Source organism: Macrobrachium nipponense, chromosome 29 (assembly GCF_015104395.2).
Source record: "Macrobrachium nipponense isolate FS-2020 chromosome 29, ASM1510439v2, whole genome shotgun sequence".
Lineage (NCBI taxonomy): Eukaryota > Metazoa > Arthropoda > Malacostraca > Decapoda > Palaemonidae > Macrobrachium > Macrobrachium nipponense.
In genome coordinates, this window is record NC_061092.1 from 9,272,017 (window position 1) to 9,286,059 (window position 14,043).

The window sequence follows — 14,043 nt, forward strand, 5'->3', positions numbered from 1 at the left end:
GTAGTGTGAAGCGAACACCGAATTGCTTCGCCAATAAGTGGCGCACAAAATATCTTTGATTGCCATATTTTTGTGAAAAGCCACCGAAGTAGCAATAGCCCTCAACTCGTGGGCTTTCACTTTCAGAAGCTCCATGTCACTTTCACTACACTTTTCATGGGCTTCCTTAACCGTACTTCTTAAGAAGAACGCCAGTGCATTCTTCGACATCGGAAGATCTGGTTTTTTCACAGAGCACCACAAGTTCTCCGAAGAACCTCTGCATGCTCTGGTTCTCTGCAAATAAAACTTGAGAGCCCTGACAGGACACAGGACTCTCTCAGCTTCAGGTCCCACTAGCTCCGACAACCCCTTGATCTCGAACGTCCTCGGCCAAGGTTGGAAGGGTTCTCGTTCTTTGCTAAGAACGTAGGACTTAAGGAACAAACTGCACTATGATCCTTGAACCCAATATGCTTGCTTATGACTTGAATTTCGCTAACCCTCTTCGCCGTCGCCAGAGCGGTTAGGAAAATGGTCTTCTTAGTAAGATTCCTAAGCGAGGCTAAATGGAGCGGTTCAAATTGACTCGACATGAGAAACTTCAGTACCACGTCTAAGTTTCACGATGGTACTTTAGGTTGGAGAACTTTCACAGTCTCAAATGATCTAATGAGATCATGAATGTCTCTATTATTCGCTAAGTCGAGTCCTCTATGTCTGAAGACCACAGAAAGCACGCTTCTGTAGCCTTTAATCGTGGGAACGGCTAGTTTCGCTTCTTTCCTAAGGTGAAGAAGGAAATCTGCTATCTGGCTCACAGAGGTTGAGGTGGAGGAAATGCCCTTCCTTCTGCACCAACTTCTAAAGACAGCCCACTTTGATTGGTAAACTGCGATTGAGGAGGGCCTCCTTGCGGTGGCAATCGCCGTTGCCACAGGTCTTGAAAAACCCCTCGCTCTGGCCAACTTCTTGATAGTCTGAACGCAGTCAGACTCAGAGCGGGGAGGTTTTTGTGGTACCTCCTCGAAGTGGGGCTGTCTGAGTAGATCTTTCCTTAGGGGCAGAGTCCTCGGAAAGTCTACTAGGAAGGACATCACCTCCGTGAAACCATTCGGCCGCCGGCCGGCCAGAAGGGGGCGATGAGGGTCATTCTCGCTCCTTCTGATGCAGCGAACTTCCTCATTACTTCCCCGAGGATTTTGAATGGGGGAAAAGCGTAAACGTCTAGTCCCGACCAATTCCACAGTAGGGCGTCTACTGCCACTGCTCCCGGGTCCAGAACTGGGGAGCAATACAGCGGAAGTCTCTTCGTTCGGGAAGTTGCGAAAACGTCCACATGAGGACGTCCCCACAGCTTCCATAGCGCCTGGCATACTTCCTGATGAAGGGTCCATTCCGTCGGCAGAAGCTGTCCTTGCCGACTGAGAAGGTCCGCCGCACGTTTTTCCACGCCTGACACAAACCTTGTCAGAATCGTGACGTTTTGCGACTTCGCCCAAATCAGGATATTCCTCGCGATGACGAACAGAGAATGAGAGTGAGTTCCCCCCTGTTTCCTGAGGTATGCCAAGGCTGTGGTGTTGTCCGAGTTTATCTGAACCACTTTGCTGGAGACTTCCTCCTCGAACCTTAGAGCGAGGTATAAACCGATGGAGAGTTCTTTTAGTTAATTGTATGCTCCCCAGAAAAGGGTACCCAGGACACCTGTTCCCCTCTCCAGGTGCCTGACACTCTCTCCCTCCCAGTGTTGCTCCCCAACCCGTGGAGGACGCGTCGGAGAACAACACTAGGTCGGGGTTCCGAAGCTTGAGCGAAAGTCCTTCCGCAAGCTTCTTTGGATCCAACCACCATTTGAGGTGCTTTTTCACTTCTTCCGTCAAAAACAAGACCTCTTCTAGATCCTGTTTGCGTGACCAATTGCTTGAGAGGAAGAACTGAAGTGGTCGGAGGTGCAACCTTCCCAGAGAAACAAACTTCTCCAGTGAGGAAATGGTCCCCAGCAGACTCATCCATTCCCTCACCGAGCATGTTTCCTTCCCTAGAAAGGCCGACACTTTGTCCAGGCATTGAAGTTGTCGCCACTGGGACGGAAAAGCCCGAAAAGCCACTGAGTCCATCTGAATCCCCAGATAGACTAAGGATTGAGAAGGAGTCAGATGCGACTTCTCGAGATTCACCAGAAGTCCCAGGGACTTCGCTAACGACAGAGTCGTGTGAAGGTCCTTCAGACACCTGTCTTGCGATGAGGCTCGAATAAGCCAGTCGTCTAGGTAGAGAGAGATCCTTATTTCCGCAAGATGGAGGCACCTCGCAACGTTCTTCATAAGAACGGTGAACACCATCGGCGCCGTGCTGAGACCGAAGCAGAGTGCCCTGAATTGGAAAATCTTCCCTTTCAGGACAAACCGCAGGTATTTCCTTGATCGGGGATGGATGGGGACGTGAAAGTATGCGTCCTGAAGTCTAACGAGACCATCCAATCCCCCGGTCTTAAAGCTGCAAGCACGGATTGAGGTGTCTCCATCTTGAACTTCTGCTTGGTAACGAAGCGATTTAGACTGCTGACATCCAGAACGGGGCGCCACCCCCCTGACTGCTTCGGCACTAGGAACAGACGGTTGTAAAACCCCGGAGAACTCCGGTCGAAGACCTGTTCCACTGCCTGCTTCTCGATCATTTGATCTAGTAGATCGTGAAGCACTTTCTGCTTTTCTCCCTGATACGACGGAGACAAATCCTTTGGTGTCGAAGACAGCGGGGGTAACATCAGGAAAGGAATTCTGTACCCCTTCTTGACGATGTCCAGAGACCAAGCGTCGGCACCTCTCTCTTCCCAAGCTTTCGCGAAATGTAGAAGCCTGGCTCCTACCGGTGTCTGAAGGACTTCCCTCTCACTTCTTGCTCTTGGAAGGAGCGGGAGTCTTGCCTCTGAAAGAGCCTCTTCCTCGAGGGGCTGGCTTCGAGGAAGAAGCGGATCGAAAGGGCTTCGACTTCTTCAAAGCAGAGGACCCAGAAGACGAAGAAGTAGCAGGCTTCCTAGAAGACTGTGCCAGAAGGTCTTGAGTTGCTTTCTCCTGGAGACTGGCAGCTATGTCCTTTACCATAGACTGGGGGAAGAGATGTTCTGAGAAAGGAGCGAAAAGAAGATCCGCTTTTTGCGCTGGTGAGACCGACTTTGCAGTAAAATTGCAAAAAAGTGCTCTTTTCTTAAGCAGTCCCGTGCTGAAATGAGCAGCCAATTCCTCAGAACCATCCCTGACGGCCTTGTCCATGCAAGACAATACACTGGACAGCTCCCCCAGACTGATGGAATCAGAACTCCTGGACCTGGCATCCAATACTCCCAGGCACCAGTCAAGAAATTAAAGACCTCTAGTGTCCTGAAGAGGCCTTTAAGGTGAAAGTCTAACTCGCTATGTGTCCACGAGACCTTCGAGGAAGACAAAAAAGATCTTCTGTTGGCGTCTACAATGCTACCAAAGTCTCCTTGAGCTGAGGCTGGAAGCTTAACTCCGACGTTTTCTCCCGTCTCATACCACATACCAGCTTTGCCACCAAGTCTTGAAGGTGGTAAAGCGAAAGAAGTCTTGCCTGAAGCTTTCCTCTTTTCCATCCAATCATGGACCTTTCTAAAAGCTTGCTTCGTAGAAAGCGACTTCTTCATTCTCACAAAGCCCGAGATCTTAGCAGCTTTGGAAGACGAAAACTGAGAGGGAGGAGTACGTGGAGCTTCAGGTTGGAAAGTGTCTGCAAAGACTGACTGAAGTAAACGAGTCAAAACCTTGTAGTCCGTCGAAACTGGAGCCAACTGCTGTTCTTCGTCCACTTCGACGAAAGCGTCACTAACTTCCTCTTCAGACACTGGAGAAGTCGGAGGAAGTAAAGAAGAGTCCCGAGCTTTCTCAAAAGAGAAAGAACGGCGAACAGGAAGAGTTCCCGCCTCCGCTTGTGCTTGCGGAAGTGGAAAACTGACGTCCGTAGGCGCGCGTTTGGCGTCCGAGAAGCCAATCTACTGGCGCCGACAGAAGCGCGCTCAAACGCCGCAGGTGTACACCTGGCGTCCACTTGTGCGCGCCTGAGCGTCCACTGGTGCGCGCCGAGCGTCCACTGTGCGCGCCGAGCGTCCACTAAAACTCGCTGAGCCGTCCCAATGGCGCTCGCCGAAACTTGCACCGAGTCACGTTCGGCGTCCACTAAAGCGCGTTTGACTTTCACAGAAGCGCGCTCGGCATCTAAAGAAACTCGCTTCTTATCCACAAGTTTCGTAGCAGCGGAAACAACCGCTTCACGAGAGCGAGAAACGAATTTCTCGCCTCCTCTAGAAAGTTGCTGGGGAGCAGAACGAACTCTAGAGGGAGACTCAAACGGAGAGAGAGACGAGCGAGGAGAGGGAGAGGGAGAACGCCTCGACCTCTTCACAGGAAGGTTGTCATCCTTCTTACGGCGACGTGGAGCAGTCTCTCTCGAAGGAAAAACATCTCGAAGTTGCTGCTGAAGAGACTGGAGAATCTTGCTTGTAGGTGAAGCCTCCTTTTCTGGGGAGGGGCTGATCCTGTGAGCAGGAGAGCGGCGAGGGGACGCCTTCTTGCTACTCCCAAGGAACCGCCGCTTCACGCACCTTAGAGCGACTGCGGCGCTCGAAAGAAACATCTAGGGAAGACTCCGCCTCCGAATAATCCTTACGCTTCTTCTGCGGAGGAAAAGCAGCAAACGCACTATCAGGCGATGAGCAAAGTTCCGGAGAACAACTTGGACGTGAAGCGTCCCGAACGCGAGCCGTCCTTTTCAGCGGACGTGATGCGGTATGAGAGCTCCACCCTTTGCGCGGGGAGGAAGCTTCAGAAGAAGAAAAGCACTCCTTGAGAAGACGTGCACGCGCACGCTCCTTGGCAGTCTGGGTATGTTCGTCAGAAGCTGCCGAAGGCACGCCAGATCGGTGGGGGTTCCTCGTAACCCTCCTTCGACTTTCGACATGCTCTCTCCCCGTAATCTGGGAGTCAAGCAGAGGTCTAGGTCTAGAGGCGGAATGAGGCCGATCTGACGCACCCTCCACTACACAAGGGGCACTTTCACTGCACTTCTCTTCACTTTTGCTCTCCAGAGCTAACACTTTTGATTCTAAGTTACGAATCGATTCAAGAATTAGCGATAATGTATTACCTTCTACCGACACTGTCTCAGGGGCCGGAGGCAACACTACAGGGGTAGGAGCATAATCTACAGAAGGAGGGTTAGCAGGAGAATAATTTAAATCTTGCCTACCTGAAACACTCCTGGAGGAAGACCTCCTTAACCTATCTCGCTCAAGTTTCTTAAGATAGGTTTCATACGCCTTCCATTCCGACTCTGTTAGTCTTTCACACTCCTTACAACGACTTTCAAACGTACATTCATTCCCCCTGCAAACTTTACAAACAGAATGTGGGTCTACTGAAGCTTTCAGTAGCCTACCTCTACATTCAGACATGGAACAAAATCTAGCGCTAGCAGAACTAGACCATGACATCTTGATCAAAGAAAAATCAATACCAAATTCAATTCAAACCAAAGTCAAACGTGTGCCAAGCCACCGATCCAATTCAGATACCAAAGAAAACCAAAAGGGATACTCAAGTAGCTAGTAAGTTTCCAAAATCTGGACGGAGGTGCTGCAAACGGTGTTTCCAGCACCGGCGACAGAAAAATTATGAATAGAAAATGGGAATGATTCCTGATACCCGCCTCCCAGCGGCGGGAATGGGTACTAACCACCTGACTCCCACTGCGTTGTGTCGTAAGTGTTTAAATTTCTGTCGGATTCGGAAAAATACAGCTATATATATATCTGACAGGTAAGTTTCATGAACAAATTATATCTTATTTCATTATCTACAATTCTTTAAATATTCAGCATGTGAATAAACTACAGATGATAAAGAACCTGATCAAATTTCCTAAATTTACTTTTTTGAAACAATGATGTTTGTTGTTGAATTTTGTACACTGATTTACAATTACTATATTCAATTTTTAGTTATATTATTTTAACTATCACTCACAGGGAAGGCCTGAAGGGTTTGTTAATACATTAGAACTTAAATAAAAAAAATGTCCCTAAAAATCTAACAAATGGATAAACTGACGATGATTCTGTTCACATTTCTTGCAGAAATATTTTTCCAAGCAATATATGCTGATGGTGCATATGCTTAACCGCACCAGTGTTGTTCTGTATTCTGGGATTTGATGATGTAGTTTATTCATTAAATCCCCACTGGTACTTAATGAATAATCCGCCCAACTATTAAGAAATAAAAAGAAAAATGCTGATATGAACACTCTTACCTTGTCACTGACAGGTACAAGACCACGGTGAAGATATAGATAATCAGCCGCCCCAGAATAGTTGCCACACTCGTATTGAAACTTTGCAAAGGCATACAGTGTGTCTAACATCTCTGGGCGGAACTGTGAAAGAAAAAAAAAATAAAATAAAAATAAAAGGTTTTTAATGTAAAATTAAAACATTTGTCAAAATTGTATTAATGCAAATTATACACACAATGTACAATATTTTTTTAACATCTACTTGTTCCTGAAAAATGTACATTTACATCTGAACTTAATTTTCATGAAATGCGATTGTACAAAACCTTACCATTCCATATAAAAAAGTACTTATAAGGTTACCAGGGAAAACTAAATATTCTTTGGCAATTAATTACCAATGAATGCTAACAGACAGTCTTACACAATAAAAAAATAAATCTTCCTTACATCATGATTGTCTATAAGGAATTGCATCAGTGTTCGATGATCTCGAGATGTTTGCAGCTGTTTCTGTACTTCGCTGTCACTGAATATTTTGAAAATAGGTTCAGTTTCATTCTGCAATGATTAATACTGGATTAGAAAATAACAGTAAATGAGTTTGATTTGTATTTCCCAATTAGCAGAATCTGTAATTATATAGAACACAAGTAATTTCAAAAGGCTTACAAAACAGGGAGGCTTAGAAAACAATAGTATATGAGTCACTTTAGTACTTCGTAATTTACATAATCTGTAACTACATAAAGCACAGTTAAATTCAAAAGGCCATATTACCATTTGGCCTGTATACTTGAGAGGACATTTTGCAAAGAATCTTAATACATTTGAAACTGCTTGTTACCTAAGATAAAACACTTTCTGCTAAGATATGATGTCAGTACAGAATAACATTACTTAATACATTTCTCATCAATGTTTACAATGTTTGACCATAGAATGAAGAGTCACATGAAAAGGATACCTCAAATATTGGGGGTATGCTCTATTCATGGTCAGGGTGAACTATCTAATACTGTTAATAAATCTAAGTATGATGCAGCATGCATCTGCTGTACAGATGGCTCTTGGGAAAGAAAACACTGAAACACTGCTGAATTCATTGACAACAATACTTAGTTGCAAAATATACCAAGTGTGAATATTATAGTGAAAAAAAAAAAAAAAAAAAAAAAAAAAAAAAAAAAAAAAAAAAAAAAAAAAAAAAAAAAAAAAAAAAAAAAAAAAAAAAAAAAAAAAAAAAAAAAAAAAAAAAAAAGGTATGACCAAACAAAATATTTCTCCCAACCAAATGGAACGGGTGGGACATGACTGGTGGGAGTCACACAACCACCTGATGGCTATTCCTCACCTCACTAAAGATGCAGATGTTCTCCTCCCCATATTCTTAACTGGCCCATGCATAATGCATTTACTTACAGTAAAAACACAGTCTGGTTGAACTACAGCACTTATAGTACAAAAATCAACCAAGTTTAGTAAGGTAATTTTTCATATTTCATATATTATTTGCATGGCATATCATGCGCAGCAAAGTTCTACTTCACTTGAGGAAGACCTAAACAACCTACTGTTAACCCCATACGTATTGTTATAAAAAAATCACAGACTTCCTCCTTATGACTAGGTCATTCAAGAAAAAAATGAATAAAACAAAAGTAAAAAAACCCTCACCTCTTTATGAATAAAGCATTCATGAAAACATAAAAAAGCAGGTAATAATCCTACCTAAATATTATTCCAATCAAAATACATATTCAAATCCTAGGAACAAACATCCTTCACCAATGGACAGGTAAAAAAATTCATCCCTGATCAATATCATCTGTAACAACTTACCTGGAGACGTTTTAAATCTGAAACGACAGCTAATCTGCGTTCTGGAAGTTCATCAGGAATAGGCTGATCAGGGTAAAGCGTTTTTTGGACATCAGTGGCAAAATCCACCATATTTGTGTATGTCAGCAGTTCTAACTTGGCACGCAGCAGGTCCGTCACATCATATATCTGTAGATGTCAGAAATTAAAGAAAATAAAAGGAAAATGTCTATAAATGTCATTAGCATAATGAAAGTATTTCAGGAATTTTGTCTAATTCCACCCAATTGCAATTAGCCACAATATAAAAAAATTTGACTAAAATTTCTAGTTACTGAAAGAACTTTAATTGCATAATATATTTTTGGAAAATGTAAAATTATGTAAGCAAAATGTTCTGATGTAGTATAATATTTTAAGCTGAACATTTGTAAATTTCAACTAAACAAAAATTAGTCTGATAAGGTCACTAGCTTATTAACTTGAATACACTTCTTTAAAGAACTTTTTACATAACTGACTAATAACTTCTGTGCATTACCGAGCTCAATTCAAAATCTCTCGACATAAATGGAAGTCTGTTACCCTTGTAGTTGCACTACGAAACAATTGATAGAGCAAGAAGGAAAGTAGGATGGAAGAAAGAGAATATGAACGGAGGTAGAGTAAAAGAGATAAAGGGTTTGGAGTTATGGACTGAAGGGATGCTGCAAAGAACCTTAAGTAATGCCTACTGTGCACCATGAAGTGTGCACTGACAGCACTAACCCCGTACAGGGCTGACGGGCTTCTTGTGATAGGTCGAACTGAGACTTGTCACTAAAATGGTTATGTGCTTATGTTCATGGAGTGCAGTTGTTGATTTTATGTTGTTAGTTGGCAACATGTTACAAGACAGTATTGATGTTAGGAATATTATATATTTGGATATTCTAGAATAAAAAATTTTGCAAAGCTAGAGATGTATACTATTTACTTCCTCCTAGACCAATACTACAGCCAATCAAAATAATATTCAAGCTTACATGATATCTTTGCAGGTATTTTTTGTTAAGTCCAGAAAAAACCATACTAAAGGTGAATTTTCTTCACTATCCTGTCCAAATTCATATTGAATTTTTTTCGATTATGAAATCATTAACATATTGTGCAAACACCAATTTGTTTGATGATCCATTTCAATATGGCAATTACAGTACCCAGAGTGAAATTAGGGAGCAATTGCATTTTGAGGGTTCAGGGTTACTGTATGCCTAGTAGGCATTTCAGAAGGAATATGACCTAACCAGACCTACATTAACCTAACCTAACCAAGGATGCTGTGCCTTAACCTGGCTGGAGGTAGACTTAGACTTTGCCCTCATTCTTTATTTCAAAGTTAACATTACAAATGTAATGCAGCGGTAGGCCACCCTATAGCGTACAATGATTTATGGCCTGCTCCCTCTCAAAACGACACTTGGTCTGCCAATTTACAAGCAAGAAAACATCTTGACCTGTTGCTGTGCTCTAGAGAATTACAAAAAATCTGGTTAGGAATATAAATTTTTGGCCAAATGCCAAGCGCTGGGACATTTAAGGTCATTCAGCGCTAAGGAAATTGAGAGTAAAGGAAGTTTTAAAGGTGTAACCGGAGGAAAACCTCGCAATTGCACTAGTACAAACCAATTGCTAGTGAGGGAGGAAAGGAAGACGGAAGAACGATAATACCTATGAATGGAGAAACAGTAAAAGGAATGGATGAGTTGCAGCTAAGGCCCAAAAGGATGCTACACAGAACCTCAAGTAGAGTAAATGACGAAGTGGCGACATAGCGGCCACTTCTCTCACAACGCGGCCACTTCCCGAAAAAGCGCTTGAATTACACCATTAGGGTAAACAACTGAGTGGACTGGCCAACTCACAGACTACCGAGGTTTTGGCCACCCTCCGAAAAAGTACTTTTAACACGTCCTGACACCGGAGATGGTCATCAGTCATGAGTTGTTGGTGGTGATAACAGGAGCTCAAGACCTCTACTCTCCTTTCGAAGTAAGTATTATCTCCAAAGTTAGAAATTAAGGCCATATTTCAAAATTTAAACAGAGGGTAATGAAAAGGGTGGCCAACACAATGCCCACAACCCCAAAACTCTTTCAAAGTTTTTGCTTACAACTCCAAATATTTCGAAGATTGACGCCATCTCGATGTCTGCGGAGTCGCTTGTGTCAACAAACTTCCCATTTCCTGTGCTAAATCCGCACACCACTTGTACCCATAGACACTGGGGCACTTTCATCACAACAATCGTAACACCGACCTCTAACCAGCACTTATTTGTACTTATTCAAGGGGACTACAGCATCCTTTGCTGCGTTTTGCGGTCTTCAATTGGGTATAAGACTTATACAAAACCGGGGAACTAAGTGAAATTAGCGTATCTATTCGTAGTATATATACATATTACAGCAATTTTATCATTACTGCATTACTATGACAACTAGAATTCATGGAAACAGTTTGTAAATGCATCGGCGTATGTGTGAAGCTCCACTAGATTGGCAATGATGAGTCTTTTTGCCGTCGTCTGCTTGTACTTCAGAAATATCTGTAATCTTTTGGGGTTAATTTGGTTGCAAAAAAAGGATAATAGACATGAATTATATAAACATTTTGAAGTAAATTTAAAATAAATAATGAGTAAAGTAAACAATTAAGGGAATAAAGCATTGCACCTCATAAACAGTGTAGTCATCTGCTGCTCGTAACTGTGTTTGCGGAGTGAGTGCTTAGAAACCAGGAATAGCAACGTGGATCAAGTGCAATGTGGAGTGAATTAAGACCAAAATGTGAATAATTACAATCAAATAAGCACTGTGGAGTTTCAGTTGTGATGGCAGTAAGGATAAAAATGATATTGTTAAACTACAATAAAGTTTTGTACATACTTACCTGGCAGATATACTTAGCTATAGTCTCCGACGTTCCCGACAGAATTTCAAATCTCGCGGCACACGCGACAGGTAGGTCAGGTGGTCTACCTTACCCGCCGCTGGGTGGCGGATGTACGAACCACTCCCGTAAGCTTGTCAGATTTTTCTCTTCCACCTGTCTCCTGAGGGAGGGCTGGGTGGGCCATTAATCGTATATATCTGCCAGGTAAGTATGTACAAAACTTTATTGTAGTTTAACAATATCATTTTTGTACATGAACTTCCCTGACAGATATATACTTAGCTGATTGGCACCCTTGGTGGAGGGTAAGAGACAGCTCAATAATACAGGTAAGACGGGAAACAACTAATGTTGTAGGATATAAAAACCTTGGTTCTCACCTTTTCAGGATGAAGACTTCATAGATACTATCTCTGAGTCTGCATTGCCTGGAGAGCTACAGCTAGGACGTGACCTGATGCTGAAAGACTCTCGGATCTACCACTGGGATATGTGATCCCCTATTGTGGTAGAATCCAAGTCGGATGCTGTTAGAGGGACCTTGTCCGCTTACCTAACAGATCCTTACCACTACCTCTGCAAGGAGCCAAAACCCACCAGACCACCTAACCAAAATACAAAGGGTTAATATTACGACAAAAAGAGGTGCCTCCTGCAACCTCTTTCAGACAACCAAAAAACAACAATATAAAATATAGGGTAACATATAAAAAATTTACACAGGATAAGTTTCAGCTCCCTGCCCCAGCACCGAATCCGCCGATACGACAAGGCGAAGCATTTATCATATGTGATTTTTTACATCACGTAGGTATGGTTTGCGAAAACCGATTGGCATCTCCAAAAAGTCGCCTCCATCAAGTTCCGCACAGACATATTTTTTCTGAATGCAAGCGAAGTTGCGATGGCTCTCACCTCGTGAGCTTTCACTTTCAGTAGTCTAAAATGTTCTTCCTTACAGGCAAACATGTGCCTCTGTAACAAGGCTTCTCAGAAAAAAGGAAAGAGCATTCTTCGACATGGGCCGAGTGGGGTCCTTTACGGAGCACCAAAGCACATCTTGATTAGCCTTAAGTTGTTCCTTCCTCTTAAGGAAATACTTCATAATTCTCATAGGGCAAAGAGTTCTTTCAGGCTCTTCCCCTACTAGAAAAGATAAACTACGAACTTCAAAGCTTCTGGGCCAAGGGCGTGATGGGTTGGGTTTTCATTCTTTGCAAGGAAACTTGGAAGAAACGAACACACCATAGAATCTTCCTTAAACCCTACATTGCCCTCAATAGCTTGGAGCTCACTCACTCTCTTAGCTGTAGCTAGGGCCAAAAGGAAGATAGCCTTCTTCGTCAGATCCTTGAAAGAGGCTAAGCCAGGAGGTTCGAATCTAGACGATCCAAGAATTGTTGTAGAACTACGTCTAGATTCCAGTTCGGTACTACATGAGGATGCTTAATGGTTTCAAATGATCTAATAAGATCATGCAGGTCCTTATCATCGGATATATTTAAGCCTCTATGCCGAAATACCGCCGCCAACATACTGCGGTATCCCTTAATAGTTGACACAACCAGATGACATTCTTCTTTGAGGAAAATAAGGAAATCCGCAATTTGGGTCACAGAGGTACTGGAAGAGGAAATGTTCTTCCTCTTGCACCAACGTCTGAAGACATCCCACTTTGACTGGTATACACGCAAGGTGGAAGGTCTCCTCGCTCTTGCGATTGCTTTAGCAGCTGTTGCTGAAAAGCCTTTCGCTCTGACCAAACTTTGGACAGTCTGAAACCAGTCAGGACTGAGAGCGAGGAGATTTTTGTGGTACCTGTCGAAGTGGGGTTGTCTGAGTAGATCGCTCCTTAGCGGGAGCGATCTTGGAAGGTCCACCAACCATTCCAGTACCTCTGTGAACCATTCTTGGGCCAGCCAAAAGGGAGCGATTAAGGTCATTCTCGTTGAATCGGACTCTACGAACTTCTTGATGGTTAGCCCCAGGATCTTGAAGGGGGGAAACGCGTAGACGTCGAGTCCGTTCCAGTCTAGAAGAAGAGCATCTATTGCTAATGCCTCTGGATCCGATATCGGAGAGCAGTAAGGATCCAGCCTCTTGTTCTTTGACGTGGCAAAGAGGTCTATGTGTGGCCTGCCCCATAACTTCCACAGGCTCTGGCATACATCAGATGAAGGGTCCACTCTGTGGGAAGGACCTGATCTTTCCTGCTGAGGAGATCTGCTCTTACATTCCTTTCTCCCTGCACGAACCTGGTGAGAAGCTTGATTCCTCTTTCTTCTGCCCACAGAAGAAGGTCTCTTGCTGTCTCGTACAGAGAGAAGGAATGCGTCCCCCCCTGTTTCCTGATATATGCCAGAGCTGTAGTGTTGTCCGCGTTGACCTGCACTACCGATCTTCTGACTTTGGGCTCGAAAGCCTTCAGAGCCAACCACACAGCCATCAACTCCTTTCTGTTGATGTGCCAGGCTACCTGGTCCCACCCCCACCCAGGTACCTGACACTTCGCTGGTTCCCAGAGTTGCACCCCACCCCGTGTCCGACGCGTCGGAGAACAACACCAGGTTGGGGGTCTGTGATTGAAGAGACAGTCCCTTCGCAAAGAGGTTGGGATCTGTCCACCATAAGAGATGTTTCTTGATGTCCTGGGATAACGACAGGGAGAACGTCAAATCCTGAGAACGACGACTCCAATTCCGATGAAGAAAGAATTGGAGCGGTCTCAGGTGCAACCTTCCTAGGGAAACGAATTGCTCCAGCGAGGAGAGCGTCCCCAGCAGACTCATCCCCACCCTCACTGTGCATACTTCTTTCCCTAAGAAGGTTGTTACTCTCTCGAATCCTCGGGCTATCCTTTCCTGCGAGGGAAAAGCCAGAAAACTCAGAGAGTTCATCTGTATCCCGAGATACACACACTCTTGCTCGGGAATTAGTGACGACTTCTTGAAATTGACGAGAAGTCCCAAAGCCTTCGTCAATTCTAAAGTTACTTGTAAG

General features: G+C 43.8%; 1 protein-coding gene across 1 annotated transcript in view; it reads right to left on the reverse strand.

The window, feature by feature from the left end:
- Positions 1 to 14,043, reverse strand: part of LOC135206094 (eukaryotic translation initiation factor 3 subunit E-B-like) — a 54,657-nt gene that overhangs the window by 13,178 nt on the left and 27,436 nt on the right. The window contains exons 2-4 of the mRNA XM_064237322.1: positions 8,131 to 8,298; positions 6,739 to 6,849; positions 6,307 to 6,429 (exon numbers count right to left, since the gene is read on the reverse strand). Coding sequence (XP_064093392.1) covers positions 6,307 to 6,429; positions 6,739 to 6,849; positions 8,131 to 8,298 — 402 coding nt within the window. The remainder of the gene's footprint in view (positions 1 to 6,306; positions 6,430 to 6,738; positions 6,850 to 8,130; positions 8,299 to 14,043) is intronic.